The 19957-nt window shown below is 38.3% G+C and overlaps 2 protein-coding genes across 6 annotated transcripts in view; one reads left to right on the top strand and one right to left on the bottom strand.

The window, feature by feature from the left end:
* The first annotated feature begins 9522 nt into the window (after positions 1-9522).
* LOC116843743 overlaps positions 9523-19957 on the top strand; it is a 185929-nt gene continuing 175494 nt past the window's right edge. The window contains exons 1-5 of one of the 2 annotated variants that reach the window (XM_032814457.1): positions 9523-9937; positions 10004-10225; positions 11242-11380; positions 11737-11843; positions 12029-12070. In XM_032814457.1, the coding sequence (XP_032670348.1) occupies positions 11796-11843; positions 12029-12070 (90 nt within the window). In that variant the 5' untranslated portion in view covers positions 9523-9937; positions 10004-10225; positions 11242-11380; positions 11737-11795. The remainder of the gene's footprint in view (positions 9938-10003; positions 10226-11241; positions 11381-11736; positions 11844-12028; positions 12071-19957) is intronic. The other variant, XM_032814456.1, reaches the window with a different exon arrangement.
* LOC116843742 lies at positions 14723-18617 on the bottom strand. 4 transcript variants are annotated; one of them, XM_032814455.1, is made up of 4 exons: positions 18453-18617; positions 16265-16392; positions 15639-15867; positions 14723-14938 (listed from the first exon to the last, which is right to left on the bottom strand). In XM_032814455.1, the coding sequence occupies exons 2-4, from the start codon at positions 16344-16346 to the stop codon at positions 14929-14931; spliced, it is 321 nt and encodes a 106-aa protein (XP_032670346.1). In that variant the 5' UTR covers positions 16347-16392; positions 18453-18617; the 3' UTR covers positions 14723-14928. The 4 variants fall into 4 exon arrangements, with proteins under 4 accessions (XP_032670346.1, XP_032670343.1, XP_032670345.1 ...); XM_032814452.1 differs by having other exon boundaries at positions 14723-14901; positions 18453-18616; XM_032814454.1 differs by lacking the exon at positions 18453-18617 and adding an exon at positions 17280-17353 and having other exon boundaries at positions 14723-14901.

The raw sequence follows: 19957 nt of genomic DNA, 5'->3' as shown, positions 1-19957 counted from the left end.
TCGCCGACGCAATTGCTTTTATACCATGAAACACACGGATACGGGACGGACAAGTACACGTCCGTCGACACGGGGGTATGGGTATAGGTCGGAGGGACTCATCGGTGGGACACGGGGGATGCGGGATCGAGATCCCCCACCAGGCGTCGTCAGGTGGTCGCTTGTACGCCAGAATCACCGTAAAGCAAACGCACGTATCGTTCAGCGCTACGTGATTCCCATGAACGATGCGGCACATGCTGAATCTGATGCATTAATTGTGATCCGCGCCGATGGCAATCTGGATTCGAGGGATCGAACGCGCGGGCGCTCGGGATATAGAGATGGCTGAGTTTCATCAAGACCCTCCTCGCGTGTGCCCCGCGTGAGCGCGCGCGAATGAAGAAAGAGGAATGCCGAATTGCGCGGGTGCCGTGTCCTTCTGCCGGCAAAAGACTCTAAAATGAGCAATAATTGTGTCGCGCGATCTTTAGAAAAGACTTTTCTTTTTGAAAAAGAGATCCTGGATCTTGGATAGAGTTAGATATTTAGATTTTGAATGTTTAGACCCTTATTCTGTGTGAGCTCTCTTTTATGGATAAAAGTGCATTCAAACGTACTTATAAGTCAATCAGAAGACTTATAAGTCACATTTAGAGTGGCAGTTTTATCGACAAAATAGAGTTCAGGACGCAAGAGACTTAGATCCTATTTAGTATTTAGATCCTGGATCAAGTTTTCAGGCAATTTGTATGACAATATTTCTAATTAGCTGCACCTGTTTTGCTAAACTTTGATATTCTTTATTTAATTTGTATGTAATATCCGTTGTCGCATTTCAGTTTGGCTAGACAACGGCGGAAGGAGAAAACATCGAGTACTCGATAAATTTTGCGACCAAATACACTCGAAGGCTGGCTCGAAGCTTCTGGCTCATGACTGAAACAAGGTGTTTGTAATGAATTCGCTTGAGAAACGGCGGGAATGTGAATGGGCAATGGTTGACGAATGGTCGCGGAGGGCCGATGGCCCGTCACTTTTCCTCTTTCACGACATGAGTTACTGAATCACGGATCAAGGCGCGATAAAGGGATCTCCGACGTACCAGACAAACAGGCTCGAGGATAGATTCATACATTTTCAATTGTTCTATAAATATATGTGCGACTCGAGGATCGAAGGATTCTTTGCTCATCCACCATTATTTTCTCGGCCGATACTCTCGCAAAAGGTTTACGGAGTAGTAAATGCAAATCTCATGGTGAAAGCATTCACAACGATCTTGAGAAAAATGTCAGAAACATTCTATCACGTACAGAAGCAATATATAATAAGGAATAAATTTCCAAAATGTTTTATCATATAAAAACACCATGAATACGACGCAGCGTGAAAAAATTCGGGAGAACAAAAATAAATAAAAGAATTCGCGATTAGAGACACGTTCAAATTCAAGTCAGAGTGAAACGACAACGATACAGAGAGAGAGAGAGAGAGAGAGAGAGAGAGAGAGAGAGAGAGAACAAAGATCTTATTCACGACTTGAACGTCGTAATATACACGACGAAGTGAAACCAGGTTTGAAGAAGTTACGACCATGTGACGGGAAGCTGCATTCGTCACAAACATAAAGTGTGAATAGCAGAGCGCGAAGAGAGCGCGTCTCTTTTAGTGTCAGTCCGCGATCGTAATTTCGCTTCTCTTGACTTGCCTTTGAGGCTGAAGATGATGGAGCGTATAGGGACAGTGACACGTCTAGGCGGATCCGACTGTGAGAAAGAGCGAAAGAGACACGCTCGTTTTACGATTCTGGACACGACGAGCACGGCCACCACCACTGGACTCTTACGGACTCCTGATCGTCCCCAAGAATTATCGTCGCCTCTGACCAGTCGTACCCGCAGGCGCTCGGCCGAGTATGACTGACATAATATTAATATTAAGAGGTCGCACGCACGTCGTACGGAGACGTTACGTCAAACGAGCGTCATTATACTTGGCCAATGGACGGACCATCCATCGTTGCATAGATCATTCGAAACCAGAGTCGAGCCGCGTCAAAAATAACCCCGCAACCAATGAAACGTGCCGCTCATGTGGAACACTACAAGCTCGACTAGGATTTCTCGAACCGAAAAGAATGCGTGACAATTTTCCTAAGAATTAAGAACTAAAAATATCAATTTAAAAAAGTAGGAAATAAACAATTTAAAAAAGATAAAGTACGTCTTTAAAAACTTCCACACTACAGAAAGGACTTGGTTGACAAAACCAAAATTTGGTTAAACTAAAATTGAAACAAATATTTAATAATTACAACCAAATTATAACCAAAAAAATTTAATTGCCGTTATTTTGCTTTGCTTAGTGACTAAGTAAATATATTACTGAGAAAGCAAGGCAAAACAGCAGTAATTAAATTTTTCAGCAAATAAATTAAAAGTTAGCTTTTTATGAAAGCAATTGTTTATTCTATTTAAATAAAAAGATTTAGATTTTAGTAAATATGTCATTAGTACCCACTAAACAAATATTTTTTTAAATATTTTAGACATTTTTCCTTTGAATGTACATACAGAACAAAAAATTTGGAAACTTCTTTTCCTGAAGTTGGTTAAAAAAAGAATAGAGCAAGTGAAAATTAAATATTCAAGCGGTGTGTTTCAAAGTCGCGGCCCAGCGACGCGTTCAGGAGCTGAGGAACAAAAGAAACGACCGTGGATCCCGTATTCGCATTCGCGAATTGCCTCGGCGATCGCGATTCCGTAGGTCGGAACTCGAGTGGTAACATAATCCGTAATCCGACTGCTAAACAATCCGGAGAAAAGCGCGCCGCGAATGTGCGGCGGAGATTGATTTCGGTGGTTTCCGAGAAGGAATATATTCCGGCGGAGTGATGTGCGAATTTTTTGCGATACACCGGTGATACCGATCGCGACGCGCCCGTGTCTCGTCCTGGGCCCGCTCGTCGGGCCATGCCTCGCTTCTTGGTGCGTCCGATCACGCCCGAAAATACGAGACACGTGACTTGAAAAGCACAAGTTGATTTCGGAGTTGATTCATGAAATAGCGCGGGCTCACCGTGTGTACAACATCCGATAGCGGTATACAAGCGCGACAAAGTCAGTAAGAAGCACTACCGACCTGGACGCAATGGCGAATTAATCGTGAGCTGAAAGTAATCGAGGCGAGAAAAATGTGTGAAATTTTGTGGAGAGCTCAAGGCTATACAGATGAAGAAATCCTGGATATATTCGGATCGATGTGAATATCCAAAATCGCGCGGGAAAACGAAAGTTTAGTTTGATGGACTAATTTCTGGTAAAATATAAGCGACTCTGAAATTGGAATTACTAGAATTTTCTATTTGAGTTAAGTCAGACATCTTGATAATTTTGAAAACAGGATTTTGTCGTCAAGACAAAAATTTGGCACACCGAATGAAAATTTGGTTTAATGAAACCAATCAAATGTTTGGTAACTGCAATCAAAACATTTAATTGCTGCTGCGTGTATTTCGTTTTCTCAACAATACATATACCTGACATAAGTAAAAAACATATAATATCAACCAAGTCGTATGTACTAAATATTTCAGTTTTAAATACAAGAATAATTTTTTCAGTATAGAATTCTAATAATCTGAATTCTAACAATCTCAATTTCCGAATCGTTCATATTTTCAACACACTGAGAGAAATTATCCGATAAAAAATTATCAAATTGATATCTACGGTCAAAAGCTGAATACCGTTTAATTCTTATATCTCCAATCAAAAAACATCCGATAAGAAACATCAATTGTTAATTTTTTTATCTGACAAAATTCTATTTTGAGTGGAATATTAGATTTAATCGGATGTAAAAATTGTTCGAAACTTGATCGGAAATATCCATTGGATAATTCTTTATCTGATAATTCCTCTCAGTGCAAAAATTGAATTTTATTTAATCAAACTAATCTTTTTCATGTGGAATAATACACAATTATAATTCGAGATACGCAATGAGTCAATTAACTGCATGATTTTCGTAGGTAGGCCCCTGAGTTCGTTCCTCATTCAAACGATAAAGCTGAAATATTAAAACTTTTCTCTGTTAATCGATACATCGCTTAGAGTAGCTCGATACAGTCGCATTAGAAATCCAAAAAGACCCTTCAATGATTGGATATAAGGAGACAAGTTCGACGACCGCACGGTATGTCCGATACCGATTTGTGAGATTCAAACGAGGACACTGAGCGAGTACGCGTTTAGTGTCGTTGAATTATTCAGCCTCTCCCGCGCGCGAATCAGGCTTTCGCGTATTAACCCTGTTCAATTATTTATTTACTCGGGTAAGCGAGATAAATTCATATCTCGTGTGCGCGGCGTTCTCCCCGCGGCGGACTTCTTCTCCCGTCGCGGAATTAAAAGCAGAGATTCCCAGGATTTCCAGGATTTCGCGGTACTCTCTCGTCTTCTGTTTTCGCGAACGTCTACGCGTCTGCCGACGGAATCTCATTTAGTGCTACCGCGTAAGCTGAATTAAAATTAGCCAATGTCGAATTACACGCGCTGTGCAACGGCATACGCACGCGGCGAGACACACGGGGAGACGTTGATCGTCGGGATCACGCACGAGGACCGTTGGAATGTCGAACGCGCGAATCATACCACATTTCGGCAGTCCTGCCCGATAGATTTCGGCAAGAGATCGGCTCGGAAGCGATCAATTCGTGACGCATTGCACACCGATGAGCGAGACCTGAGGGTCCGTCATGTAAATTCTTACGAGCTCCACGAAGTGTCGTCATTGAAATTGCCCTGACACTTTTGCGACTGCCCCTTTATTTGATAAAAATCCCACGAACCCAGAAGTTACAGAATATCCTTGGAAAAAAAGAAAAAGAACAACTATAGATATCATCAGGCGATTTATAGGATAGATCGATTTTCGGGATTTACAGAATAGAAATTACACACTGGACTGAGTAAAGATCTTTAATAAATTAAAGAAAAGGAACATGTTAAGGCATGGTTGAGCAATTCTCCGTTTGGTAACGCATGCGAGACTGACTTGTTTATTACACACGGTGCAGAAATAAAGGATTATCTTACCGTATTTTCGCGGACTTCGTCTGAATCTCAGAGGATTCTTCGTCCCCAGGTGGATGAACGTCCGTGATCGACTCCCACCCGAGTTTCTACAAAGCATCGACTCCGCGCGCATCTCGCACACGTGTACAAGCAGGCAGCGATATCCTATTTGGAAACGAATCACGAATAGCAATCCGGTAAATCCGGTAAGCACGGCGGGTTGAAAGACCGCGTAACATCTCGCCTGCGGATTGCGCTCATTTTGCAAATTTTCAAAAGAGAACAGAGGAAATTTGTGCTTGTATCAAACCGATGGTATGGTACGTGTTATCTTAGGCGCGTATCCTGTGGCGTTCAGTGGCGTAGCCAGGACAAAGGGATCTTGTCATGGATATTTCTCGCGACTCGAAAATATATCAAACATCGCGGCGAAATTATCGAGAGGTGACCGCGACTCTGATCGAATCAGAAAAGTGTTCAAAATACAATAAAAGATTTGAACAATTTTTGAATCAAAATATCTAATCACGCGTGTCTCCGTACACAAAAAGACTTGAAAATTTATTTGCAGAATATAAAGTTTATTTCTGTGAAATAAAGTCTATTTTTGTTAAATATAAAGCTTGTTTCTCTAAATAAACTTTATATCCCACAAATAAATTTCCAGGTATTTTTTCCTCAGTACAGTGAATTTTTAGCGATACTATCGTAAATCATCTTAGAAAGATGGGAAGTCGAGTCACGATATCTTATAGATAATACAAGTAAATGCAGAACGAGAAAGAACCTACAAAAGTCAATGTTAAGTAAAATTACACAAATAAACGAAAATTCACAATTAATTTACTCGAGCCATTCATTTAATTAATTATTAATTTCCACTTACCTAGCATTGACTCTTATAATAAGCTTTTTTGTTTTGTATTTTTACTGTGTAGCTTAGAACTTTGGCTTATTTAATTAAACACGGACAAATTTCGACACTCTAAATATTTTGACAAGTCTTGGTTATGAGATTTGTGATGCGATCGACACGACTCGATATTCATCTCCGCGATCGCTCACGGGGACTCTTCAAGCTGCGCCATTGATATCGTGCGGTCTGATCAGCAGTCAACAGATTGGCGACGGATGCCCGTTTGGAATTTAGTGTCCAGCTTTTCCAGGGAAGACATAAAATAGTCGCAGGTGCATCGTCGACCGACATAAACGCCCGCGCGTCGTACACAGGCAGCGATATACGTACACCATGGCGAACACTACGGATTCTGCATCGCGATAAGAGGTCCGACACGAATTCAAGATCGTGCCGGAGAAGACGAGAGACACCTGCGAACGCGGGCTTCGTTCTCCACCGATCGCCGAGAAAATTGATCGGCCGGATTTGTATTCGAATCGTGGAATGCTACTTCCGGCCTGAATCGGACTGGAGTAGAGTCGCGATCTCTTCGTCCTCGAGATGCGAACTCTTCTTCGTTGTCTTGCGAGTTATTCATGTTTCTATTTATTTAGTTTTCCAAGAGAAAACAAATCAAATAGGCTATCAAATACACAATCAATATTAAATAGCTATGCAAGAATGATTCAACCCACAGAATTATGATTTTTGAATTTTTGTTTTTATCAGTGAGCAGTCCATATGTCTTTTTACACAAAGTGAAAATAGTCCAGACTTTGTGGGTGTCTAAAATTAATTAAAAAGCAATATTTACATTTTCTTCTAGTTGCATATTTTTATCAACTCTTTTAAGGGTTAAGCTTGTCAATAAATACCTCTAAAGAAAATTATCCATGCCTGACTTTTTGAACGATTGCAAAAAACCTCAGAGTCTATATATTTTTAAAATCATATATCAACATTTCACCTTCATTTTTGTCAAAACATACTTCATTGATTGGATTATTCTTACATAACTATAGTCAAATAATCTCCTAAGGTATGTTTCAAATATTCTATGACAATGATATGATATACACATAGAAAAATATCATTTATATTGTATTTTTAATTAGGTTGGTGCCAAAAGTTGGTCGTATTCGTTAAATAAAATAGAAAACAAAATATTATCTAATTTTGAAAGATTAACAATTTCTACAGATAAAATAAACAATATTAACTCTGTATTTTTTAAACATCCAACAAGAATTCTCTTTTTAGTTTACTTTCCTTTCTTTAAGTAATGTATATTAGAAATAAGTAGAAATATCTTATTCAAGGGAAATCGCGTCTTCGATTGGGTAGCATTGGGATGATGTTTTTTTTCATCGAAATCAATCGTTTTCTCAACACTGCACAAATGGAGGAGATGAAGTGTGCACGTTTGATACCGCAGTATTAAATCAACATGGGATTGCCACTATCGCCCGATAGCCAATTATAGGATATTTTACTTGCGTGTCGTAACATCGAAGAAGAAGTATGACACGCACGAATATGTCAGCGTGCCTCCGGGAGTCTAGCCACGAAATCACTATAAAGTATGGTGCTAGTCAGCCTCAATGTTCGGAATACAATATTCCCTCGCTTTCCACGCACACAACAGAGAATCCGCCGTTTGCGACGTAACACCACGGTCGTAAATCAAAATCCAAGGGTTTTCCGCCATGCGATCGATTCCGAGAAAGATCGCGATTTTCTTTTCCCTTTAACATTATGTACGTAAGAAGAGCAGTTTGGCATAAAGTACGGCTTCATTTATCAGAGACGGAAATACGATAGCTCGTTTTGAACCGTTACAGCTCATGGATACGTTATAACGCGTCTTCGATCTGTAAAGCTATTCGCGAAAGAGGATAACAAGAGCGCATGGAATTATTCTTATCGTTTTGCCAGGAAGCCGATTGAGCCCCTCGACTCGAACTACTTTTCTCAATTCCCGAAAACTGTCACTACGAAAATTATGCGTGCTTAAATTTCGGCAGTCACGAGAAAATTCACGCCATTAATCGAATGTCGATATATCAACATGGCAGCGTTCATTGAATTATTTTAAACATTCTGTGTGTGCTACTGAGGGAGTAGAGTGACACAAACACACATTGTTATTCAGGAGACAATGCCAGTCGAAATACGCACGTCTTCTAAATTGAACTTTCGTAAGAAAACCACGAGAATTACTTTAAAAGACTGTGAAAAATTATCCTAGAATCTGCTCTTAATGCTAACACTATATGATCTAACCTGCAGTAACATGACCGATTATCGGCTTCTGCGCAGGATAGGTACCACTGCGCATACGCGAGATCGCCTGATTCTATTGTTACTTGAGCGTGTTAATGTTATTAACAAATATAAGGGACTTTGGCGCGACACGTCGCGACAAGCACCGGCCGCATATACTGCGAGGAAAAACGAGAAGATTACCTACAAATGACGTCTTCACGATATGCCCCGGCGATCGCACATCGCTATTCTTGACATTCCCGAGACTTATTAACGAGCGAGACTCACTTTCGACGAGTAAAAGACGCGAGAAATTCGGAGCGATGTGGATCGATGTGTGCTCATGGCTGCTGCTTGGCGCGAAAAGATCGAGCATTTTGCGCGATTCATTACCAACCTAGATTGAATAACCACGATGACAACCTCGTAGTGCGAAACGAACGCGATTGGTCTAGAGCAGTTAGTAACTCGAGCAAGTGGTTAAGGCGTATAGATCGCGTCGTTGTAGACGCGCGACTTCGTTCACATCACTGGCGCGTTCACATTCATGCACTTTTGGCACTTTTGGCGCGCATAAACTTTTGATGTACGTGATGGACAGCGCACGCGTCTGCGATCTTTTCATGCCAAGCAACTGCCATGGACATAACGCTCCGTATTCCATACTTCTTTCACTTGTGTCCTGTGAATCTCCTGCGGAAATAAGTATAAGAGTGCCGAAAACAACGACGTGCGGTTATCAGGACATATCGTAAGTACATTATTACAGAGCAATCTCCTCCCTTCTCGACACATACAGCTAAGGCGACCCGATTTTTCATCCTTTGTCCCGAATTTTTTCGTGTGCTATTCGGGATACCGATTTGTCATCATTTTCAATGATTGTCAAATAATTTTTGGATCTCTTGATCCCCCTCCCTCCGCTCCACACATTTATAAAGTGCCCAGAATTTAAAGCTTGGAAATCTGGTCATCTTACTATTCGACGTCTTTTCGACGTCGATCGCCGAGTCATTTTTTACTGAGTTATTTAGTACTTATAAAGATATCTAAAATACAATCAAATATCGAAGTTACGGATTACATCTTTTACGTGGAAAGTTTAGGTTTAGGTTAGTAAGAAAAGGCGCACAATTTAGAGTTAGCTCCATGGCGCGCTCGTATAGTTCCGTAGCGATTCAAACGAACTCGGTTACGCCGGCTCGCGTTGCAAACGAAACGTTCGTAACGAACTGTTCTCAACAATATTCTCGAAAGCACATTTGTTCCGAGACGTGCAAAGTAGTTGTGAGCCTCGAAGGAAGAAAAAGGAAGGGAAGAAGATCATGAGAAATTGCTTCGCGAAGGAGTTTAAAGTACGTATAAATCGAATTTTAACGTGGGAAGTTTAGGTTTAGGTTAGTAAGAAGGACGGAACGCGCGCGCTTTGGTTAGCTCTTCGGGTAGTCTCGTGACACGGCTATACTCGATACCCTCCGCCATTACGTCGGTCGCGCTAGAAGTGCGGCGCATTCGGGACGAGCTAAAACAATATTCTCGAAAATACTTGTTCCAAAATCTAACACATGGATAAGATACACGGCGGATTGCGGAGAAGAAGGAGATCGCGAGGAAATACACCGTTGGAGAGAACAGATGTTCAGATAGACAGGAGCCAAGCAGATACGTGTGCGTGCCGACATCGGAGTAAGCCGAGTGACACGACAGTATATCGGTAATCTATCCTTGCGTGTTTCACAAAACTCTCTTAACGTCAAATGAAATTTAATCTCATGCGTAGGCACGTTACGCCGGTAACGCCGTGTGATCGCGGAAGCGATAACGGCGTAGGCACGCGACAGGCGCGCGACCAAAACATTGTCTCAAGTGCGTCGGTCCGGCGAGTGTCGCACGCGTCAACCTTTGTTTATCTGATCAAGCAGAGTGAGACCTCGTTATTTCACGCTCAGCGATCGCCGTGCTCGGACTATTTTTGTCAGCGGTGGCAGTTGGAATATTAGAGGTAACTTTCAATCTTTCTTTCTCTTCATTTCTTATACTAATACTTTGACTGTCGGTCACCGCTATTCGAGTGTGATAACGTTGTTTTACTGATTATAAGTTTTACTAAATACTTGTAAAAACGTTTAATGTATATAGAAACAATCAGATATAAAAATACTAGGCTACATTATAATTAAGAACGACAGTATTCAAGGTGGATTTTGTTTCGCATGATATATTCTTTATTCTTTTTTAAAATATTTTTAGTACGGTGTTGAGAGTATCAATTATACAGCTTATTATAATTAATAGCCATGACTAATAGCAGTCAAAGTATTAAAAGAGAAATATATAGTCATATAAAGTAAAAATATGTAAAAATACATAGAAATATATACTGCCCATACACTGAAAGACAAGTCTTGTAACAAACACATTTGGTTCAATGTTTTAGAGTGCAATGTTTGGTAATTAATAATAGTGCAATGTTTGGTAATCAAATATGATATTAATTACTAATCATCTACTAATAATTAGTAAAGCATATTATTTATTTCAATGAATCAGTTATATGTTTGGTTAAATAATATTAGGTAATTTGATGATCATATTGATGATACATAATTCATTACGAAATAGTTTGACTATTAAAAAGATGTTCGATTATTCTATATATTTATCGCATAATGTGATATTATTAAACAATGTGGTTTTATGTAGCAATTTGTTTGGTTATACGTACCACATAAATTGGTAATAACTAAATTTTAGCAACATATATTAAGTCATGTTAAGATTATTTTTTAATATTTATATAATTATTTGATTATATATTCATTTACATGTTTAGTTAAAAATTTAATTTTTACATTTAATTTAAAATTTAATTACATTTAATTTAATTTTTACATTTAATTTTTAATTTAAACATTTAATTTATTTCACCAAGCTTAATAGTTATTACCAAACCTTTTTTCCAGTGTTGTTTTGACATTTACCAATGTAACTAATCAGGAAATCTATCTTATGTTCCAGATCTGTTAGAACTCAGTTTCTTTGGTTTATCTACATCAACTAAAGAACGACCAAAGATACATTGTGTCTCTTTACTTCTAACTATCACTACCCTCACGATCAGTGGTTGGATCATCTTTAGCAATAATATTGAAATATGGTAACTATCACTCTTTGTATCTATTAGTTTAACATTATGGCTGTCAAGCCATTCTTATGAGAGTAATAACATCACTTCTCTAATTATAAAAATGAGATTACTTAGTACTTATAAAGATATCTAAAATATAATTAAATTGAAGTTATAGATTATATTATCGTTCAAAATAACATTATTCAAGATTGAATTTATTTTGTATTTAGCAAAACATTTTGAGCACGATAGAAAGTGTTGACAATATAACTCATTATAATTAGCGCAATTTGACGATAGTTAAACCGTTAAAAAAGTATACATCCATCATATTTTTTAAATTTATTACAATAATTAATCAAGATATTTACTTTTTGTCTTAGATTTAGAGTCTGCGGCCACACTACGAATTCTGCCCCCGAAGATGTTTCCGTGAACGGGAATGCTACACCGGAGGACCCGGTTCGGGCATAGCAAGGTCGGCTCGAAGGTAGGTTCACACTTTTCCTGTATTTTTGTGTTTAATTCTTTACTACGAAACTTGGATGTTGCTTCGATTGAATTATAATTATTATAAAAAGCTAACGCACCTTTATCTACCAATATTTTCTGCTACGTCTCATTTTTAATAAATTAACTTTCATCTAATCGACGAAATTATATTTTTTGTTCCAGAATCGTTGCAGAATGTGGCCGGCCTTGAGCTTCTGTGAATTGGTGAGTTAAAGAAAGGAAAATTATATCAACAATTAAAGGTAACGGGAATGTTTGTAGAATTTTAACAATGCGATTTACATAGTTGGTAGTGATTGTGATTTTGGCATATATATATATTTGTGTTGTCCATTAAAATTCACTGCTTAAAACAATTAGGGGATCGCACATTTAAATGCCTATATAGTATTATTTGATGGACAATTAAGAGAAATGTCGCATAAACTTACGGTCGTTGGTAATAAACACAACCGAGTATAGATAAACGGTAGTGAGCGGTTGAGATGTTGGCAACAAACATTTTTTTAAACTAACAGTACAATAACAGTATTTGTCGAGTGTAGTGTATATAACACAATCCATGATATTTAAGTTCGATTTTCATAAACCGTTAGCCTTTCTTTTATCGTTAAGCCGTTTATTGTATCATTTTAAATTAGAGTGTTGTATTATTCAACAAGATCTTTTCATTTATTCAGTGTGATCCTCTAATTGTATGAAGTAGCATAAAATGCGCCTCAAAATGGCGCGGCAAAAATGCGCAGCAAAATTGCGCATCCAGATTGCACAAAAAATTGTGCAAGAAAATGTGCATTCAAATTGCGCCACCAATCCGCGGAATTCGCGTTTATTTAACTTATCGAGAGTATCATGACTTTCGGTTTACGATTTTTTATACACGATACATGATTCAGTAATATTTTTTCAAAACGTTTTAAAAAGACATCGTAAATTTCTGTTTAAATTTCATTCGTCAAACTCCGATTAAATTGTCAAATGCAGCGAAATATTCTATTTAACCAACAATCATTAAGATTATCGCTCTGGCAAGTGCAGCCAGATATTCTGTTTTGTCAATTGCCGTTAAATTCATCGCGATCGCGAGTGCAATGAAGAGAACTTTGAAGAGTTCATACCTGTAAAGTGATTTACAAGGGATGATGACTGAGTGCTGGACCAGATGCGGATCGACATAGTGCTGGACTTCATCGATGGACCTACACGACTGGGCATCGCTTCTCAACGAAATGATGAGTCAATTTAATATTCTACATATTGCATGCGAATACTTAGTAGACGTAAATCGCAATGACGACAAGAAGTCACTGATCAAGAATTGTGTATTATAGACAGTACATCGATTTAAGGCCGTTTAAAAAGAAATTTAGAGATTAATGACGCGCGATAAGGCGTATTTACACATTGAGATAAACTATTTGAAAATTTATTTATGAGATATAAAATTTCTTTTTATGAAATAAAGTTTATTTCTGTGAAATAAAATTTACATCTCATAAATATTTTTAAGTATTTTTTAAAGTCTATGCTCTTGAGAAAAAATACTTGAAAATTTAATTGTGAGATATAAAGTTTTTTTCTGGGAAATATATTTTTATTGCACACATACAAATAAATTTTCAAATATTTTTTGTAAGTTTTGTAAAATCGTAATTTCACAGAAATAAACTTTATATCTCACAAATAAATTTTCAAATATTTTTTCCCAAGCATAGACCTTAAAAAAATACTTAAAAATACTTATCAAATATAAAGTTTATTTATTTATATATATACATACACATCTTATATATACGAAAAATAGAAAGGAAAAAGAACAATTTTCACGTCATTGACTACCACGTATAAAATTAGGAATAGACAACCATAAAAAACGTAACGGATGATTAATTGCGCGACAAGATGAGCTCGGCGATGAAAAACCAGGGTGGTTAAACGTGTTTTGAACGTGCGTGTCACGTGCCGCGGATGAATCGCGCGGTACGTCATGGTGCCTCGACGCGACGCATCGCGATGTCGGCTGCCTTTTGAGCGCCTGCTGCCATATTTCAGCCAACCGATTTTTTTCGGCTCGCGTACGAACGCGGAATGCCTGACAATCGGCCGTTGCGGCGGTCGCATTGTGCGACTGTGATGTACTGTCTATAAGAACACATTTGTAAGAAGTGCCGCGTTATTTAAATTACATTTATTTTCGTTCGTCGCAAAAATTCATCTCGCACTGTTCCGCGTGAATCTCGACAATGATATCTGTATTCTGCAATTCTACTAATGATAATAACGCACAAGACTGGCTCTATTTGCTCTTAAAAGGTTTGTTTGCAATTTACGATCGTTAATTTTATGTCGAGAAAACCTTCATCGTAATGACGCTAACAATATGGTGACTTCTTGTTGTTCTGTAGTTGATTGTAAATTGTAAATTTTATTTGAATATTCACACTATTACAAAGATAATTGTGTCATATATGCACAACATCAGAGACGTGCGAAATTGAATACTGAATATTGAACATTGAATATTAAACACTGAATGTTGAATATTGAATACTGAATATTGCATATTTATATCGTGTAAGCGAATCTCTTGTTACGCATAAGACATATTTAAGGAAGTTCGAAGTTTTATAGAATTTCGCGACAAAATGGAGAGATATAAGAATTAGGAGAAATGTTATGACGCAGAAAAATTTTTATGTATTATTTGCACAACGTCGAACGCGTGCGAAATTAAACATTGCGTAATTTCAGACAATTACAAGTCTCGTGTGTTCCGTGCAAAATATAAATTTTACCAAGTCGTAGGTTTGAAGAGTACGATCCCGTGGCTGTGCGAAATGATAGGAAGCGGGGGGGTGTTATGACACAGAAGAATTTTATTGTTCCTTTTGTTACATGAGCCGTGGTCTAAAAGTACGTCGAAAGAGGTGTGATCACAGATGAGGGTGTGAGGGTCGTGCGGTTGTCCTCGGGGTAGAATTTTTCACCGTTTCCGAGATTTCAGCAGGTATCCCGCGACGCCCAAATCCAGATACCTGATCGAGATTACGTATAAATCCATTTCATACGCAACTTCGTGGACATATTAACGTTCAATTAAACGTCATCACGAAATATTCGCAATTCAAACGCGTTCTAAATACAAATTCGGTTAATTGCTTTCTTATCGATAAATTGCCTAAAATGCTGAAGGTATAGATTAGTGTTGGGCACATTAATCTATAAAAATCTTCTTTGACTAAAATAATTGACTAAAATAATCGATAGTCAAAATTAGTCAGTCGTCATGAATAAAATCACAAATAATTCCATCGATTGATGAAATTAATTATTAATTGAACTTTGATTGATTATGCATTAATTAATTCTTTTTTATTAATTAATTTTATCATTCGATTAAATTATTTGTGATTACAGATATAATGATTGATTAAATTCGATCAATAATTTATCGATTATTTTAGTCAAGAAAAATTTGCATTGATTAATGTCCAACACCAGGCATAGGTCGGTATTTGACAGTTTTATACTTGTGTCAATAATATAATTGGCACGTATAGTTGACGATATTATTTAGTTATTGGCAAGCAATAACTGAGTAGATGGATCGTCGAGGATTTAGTATTTGAAGATAATTACAGGTTTGAGCAATTTGAATCATAATTTGAGCTCCATCGTCATCTCGGTATCTCTAAATCAGGCTTTGATCGATTCAGATTTCATTCCGTCGGTATATCGATCTCGGAACTACTTGTACTTTTTGTGGATTTACCTCCTTCGCGCTGTAACAATATCACGCTTCTCCCTTTTTTCTGGCGTTATACGGCTTCCATCGGCGGAAACGAGCCTGGATGCGATTGCAGTTGGCTTTTCCGGCGGACCGGTGGTTCCTGACGGCACGTTCGACAGTAACCTTTTGCCCTGACGGTTCTCCTTTGATTTCCTTCTAACGTTTAAGTCCGAGGACACGACAATTTCATCGAATGTCTGGCCAAAAAGCGCTGCGCGATTAAACAGAAAATTAGATAAATTTTTTCAACGCACTATGAGGGAATTAAAAATCAATTTTTTTTACTATACTGAGAAAACATTTCTCAAACATGAAAAAAAAAACGGATTAATCGGAATTTCAAACGTGTAGCGTTAGTTATAGCATCCGATTAATATTTTATTTTTTATATATTCGTGTTTAAATATATATCGAAAAAAAATATTTGGAATATTTTTGCGGAATATAAAGTTTATTTCTGTAAAATAAAGATTATTTCTGTGGATAAACTTCATATTTCACAAATAAATTTTCGAATATTTTTTCTCTGTATACGCGTATATTCGTAGAATCGCGTAACAAGAATTAAAGAAAATTACAAGATCAGTATTCCTTTGTCGTTTACTTACGTTTTTCATTTGATGCCGTCTCCTGAGCGTTGATTATGACGCAGACCGAGCTGAGTACCAGAAGGACCAATACTTTTATCATCTTGCAACGGGAATTTTTGTGTCCAGAGGTCGAAATTTTTGTAACCCTGTAACGGAAATGAGATACAAAACGTTATGATAACAGTTTGATAGCAATCAAGCATTTTTACGTATAATTAATAATTTAAAGTTCCTTCGTCACGGGACTGTTGATATCAAAAGTGACAAAACGTATGCCTAAAATTCTTACAAAATACGTTGAAATAAAAAGATATAGCCTATAAAATGACACTTGCAGTCGATCGGGTACATCTATAAAATAGTACGGACACTTTTGTTCTAACAATCAATAGATTATAATAAAATTAATGACATACAATTTATCATTTTAACCTGTTTTCTTATAATTTTACCACATTCTGTCACATTAATTTTATGGTTATTTATTGATTTGAGCAAAAGGAAAATGTTCGGAGTATCTTGCAGATCTACTCGATCGGTTATATCATTTTGTGAACGTGTCATTTTACTTCAACATATTTTGCAAGAATTTTTAGCGTGTATTTCCTCGCTTCTGATAGCATAAATCAAGATGGCCGCGGCGAGAAGACGGGAACCTTGAAATAACGATTAAAGTGATAAATATATAATAATTATTTAACGAATGCAGTATATTTTTACGGTCGCTGACAAGATCAAACGGGAGTCGAATCATGACGAGATGAATCTTGAAAAAGTCGTCAACGAACAAAGAAACGAAATTCCGTTCTTAGACGTACAAAACACATCACAAAAACTATACACTACAATGGCAAGAAATGACAGCCGTTCCCGTTTCCGTAAGAAGTTACGCTAGTTAGGTCGTTGTTATTCTCATTCCGTGGCTCTTGGCATCTGTGGATTTCGAGAAGAATCGTTAAAGAATCAACGACGATTCCGCAAACCGTTATTTGTAAGAACGCGAATTCCAAGCGTTACTAATTGAGTCACTTTCTAGAGCAATCAGCGTTGGCGTAAAGTTACGTAAACGCGCCGTTGACGGTGACTGCGCAACTCGGCGGAGTTATCATGACTGACCGCGTTGACGTTGCGAAATATAAATTATACGTATACATATACTACAATTAAATATCTCAGAAGTCGCCGTTCGTCGAGGAATATTCACTGACGATCTCGCGTGAAAGTCGCAAAATGAAGAGACCATTCTGACGCAATACTTAGAATTGCATTTTAACTCTCTTCCTTTTATTCTCGCGAAAGAATCGCTGTGAAAAATTATTTTATCCAACGAAAGGCGTCTTAAGAGACAAGTCGCACGTTGAAAAAAGGAGAAGTCTCTTCACCGAAGTCGATATCTTAATATTTCCATCACGTTCGCGTGCATCTTTAGAACGGTCAAGCAACTTTCTCGAATACCTGATCATTCGTGTACAAAGTCTCGATGGCGCTCCCTCTTATATAAAAGGCAAGTTTTCCTCTCGCGTGTACTCAATAAAAAAAACTGAAAAGTCCATAATCGAGTTGACATAACTCAGCCGAAACAACTCCAAAAACATAAATTCTCTCGAAGCCTTTGCGAACCCTTTGAGATGACTTCCAAAATCAGAACATCCCACGGGAAACGTATCTTATCTAGGACCAATGCGCAAGTCGCCAATAATACACCGACATCGGTACAAAGGAACGATCGCGTTCGTTCATGATAGAATCGGATCTTAAATCCCGAACGTGACGTCGCGATCCGAGACGAAGGCCCGTGTCAACAGTTGTCATCTGAAACTTGTCTCACGTGAGATACTAAGATATTTGTTCCGAGTTCGACCCAAGTTTTGAATTCCGACACACGTGACATTTCTGTCTGTAATCGCGATTCAACTCTCGTCCAACTTTGAGTTTCTCACTTGAGACGCGTTTCAAGAGTGATAACTATCGATACGGGTCCAAGGGAGCGCCGTATCAACCGAGTCAGGACAAGTCGTGGCCGAGTTCAACAGCATTAGTTTTCACGATCGGTTTCCTATCACTCCTATCACGCCCGCGCGACGACATCCTCACGAGCTCGGCAAAGACCGGTACGAAACCTTCTTACGACCTGAGACCTCCTCATGAAACTTCACTTCTGTGCCGAAGGGACGTCGAACTTAGAGCAATACGTGTCTCGACTTACCGGCGTTAAGTTGAGGGATACTTTCCGAGTCGACAACCGCACGAGAAATGCGAGCGCATTGGCGCGGGAGCCTTCAAGAGAGTACCGTGCCTTTGCTATAGTGCATGAAGAACAGGAACAAGCCCCGGCTGTTCCACCGCAGGAGGAGGCGCTTTAAAGGCGTCATAGACTGTAGTCTGTTGCACCGGCCGGACCACTTTCTATTTCATTTTTTTCCTCACGGATCTCTCCCTCTCTCTGCCCCCTTCCCCCTCGTGCTCTCAGTCTCTCTTTCTCTTCGTCTCTTTTGCTCTCTCCATTCAAACGATTTACCAGCTCTCTCTCTCTCTCTCTCTCTCTTTTTCTCTCTTTATCTCTCTTTATCGCTCTTTTTGCTCAGACAGAGGGACTGGTTTACCGGCTGGCAGGGCCGTAGGTGCTCAGGAGCGGCTAAACAATGGTTAACGACAGGACGGACCTTTAACGAGCCTCTTTGACGCGTCTCGGGTGTCGCATCCCCGGAATGGATGTCGCCGTATGATTCGGAATTGTCGGGATTCGTATCCAAGAGGTATACTCGATCAACGATATACTTTCCGCTGCGCGAATAGACTTATTCTTCTTTTGTGAATCGGGAAAACGAATTGTACGCGCAATCAGTTCGTTAACTCGAGAATTGGAATATGACGTTAACGATGACGAGTCGAATCGAGTCAGTAGTAAGTTTTCAATAGCTGATTTACGTCGTACAGCACCTCCCTAAGATGGAATTGGACTCTTTCGGGATTTTTATTCTGCACTCAAAAGAATGTTTTGCTGGTCCGGGTAAAATTCTGAATGTCACAGTAAAAATCTATTGTTGTTTTTTGCGTCTGTTAGAGAATTATTATTTATAATCAATTGGACACATTTACTAATAACAAAGTAGTGCGAACACTTTCATATTGCTTTAATCAATGGATTATCGTAAAATTAACGTGATATGCAAGTTACCTTTCTAATCTATATTTTCTCATGATTCTATCACGTTAATTCTATGCTTATTTACTGATTGTTTGAGCAAAAGAGAAGTGCTTGGACTATTTTTACAGATTTGTTCGATTAATTGCTTCATTTTGCAAACATGTAATTTTATTTTTCAACATATTTCGCAAGAAGAAGATAGAACTTACAGCAGCAGTAACATTCTAACAATATCTGCAAGCAAGTTAGGTGGCTATGAGGATTTTACATTCGTTTAAGTTTTTCGTTCTTTTTGTCTCACAGTCACTTTTATAAGAAGCGTGACTGGCCTTGACTTAAATGGCCGCCACAGAGAAACTTTTCTGCAAAATTTAACAAATAGTTCAGATATAAATTCTGTTTTTGTTGTCAGTATCGATTAGAGATACGAAACACACGCGATATCGCAGTGTTTGCTAGTCATTTATCCATCCTCGCTAATTTCTATTTCTATCTAGAACATTTTTACTGTTACTGTGCAAAACCATTTTCTTTTTCTTTGAGTGCGGTCTTTGTATGTCTCT

This window comes from Odontomachus brunneus, unplaced genomic scaffold, assembly GCF_010583005.1.
Source record: "Odontomachus brunneus isolate Ranch 3 - 2012 unplaced genomic scaffold, Obru_v1 Obru_scaffold_035, whole genome shotgun sequence".
In the NCBI taxonomy this organism is placed as follows: Eukaryota; Metazoa; Arthropoda; class Insecta; order Hymenoptera; family Formicidae; genus Odontomachus; species Odontomachus brunneus.
The sequence above is the reverse complement of the archived record's forward strand: the minus strand, read 5'-3'. Positions and strand labels throughout refer to the sequence as shown.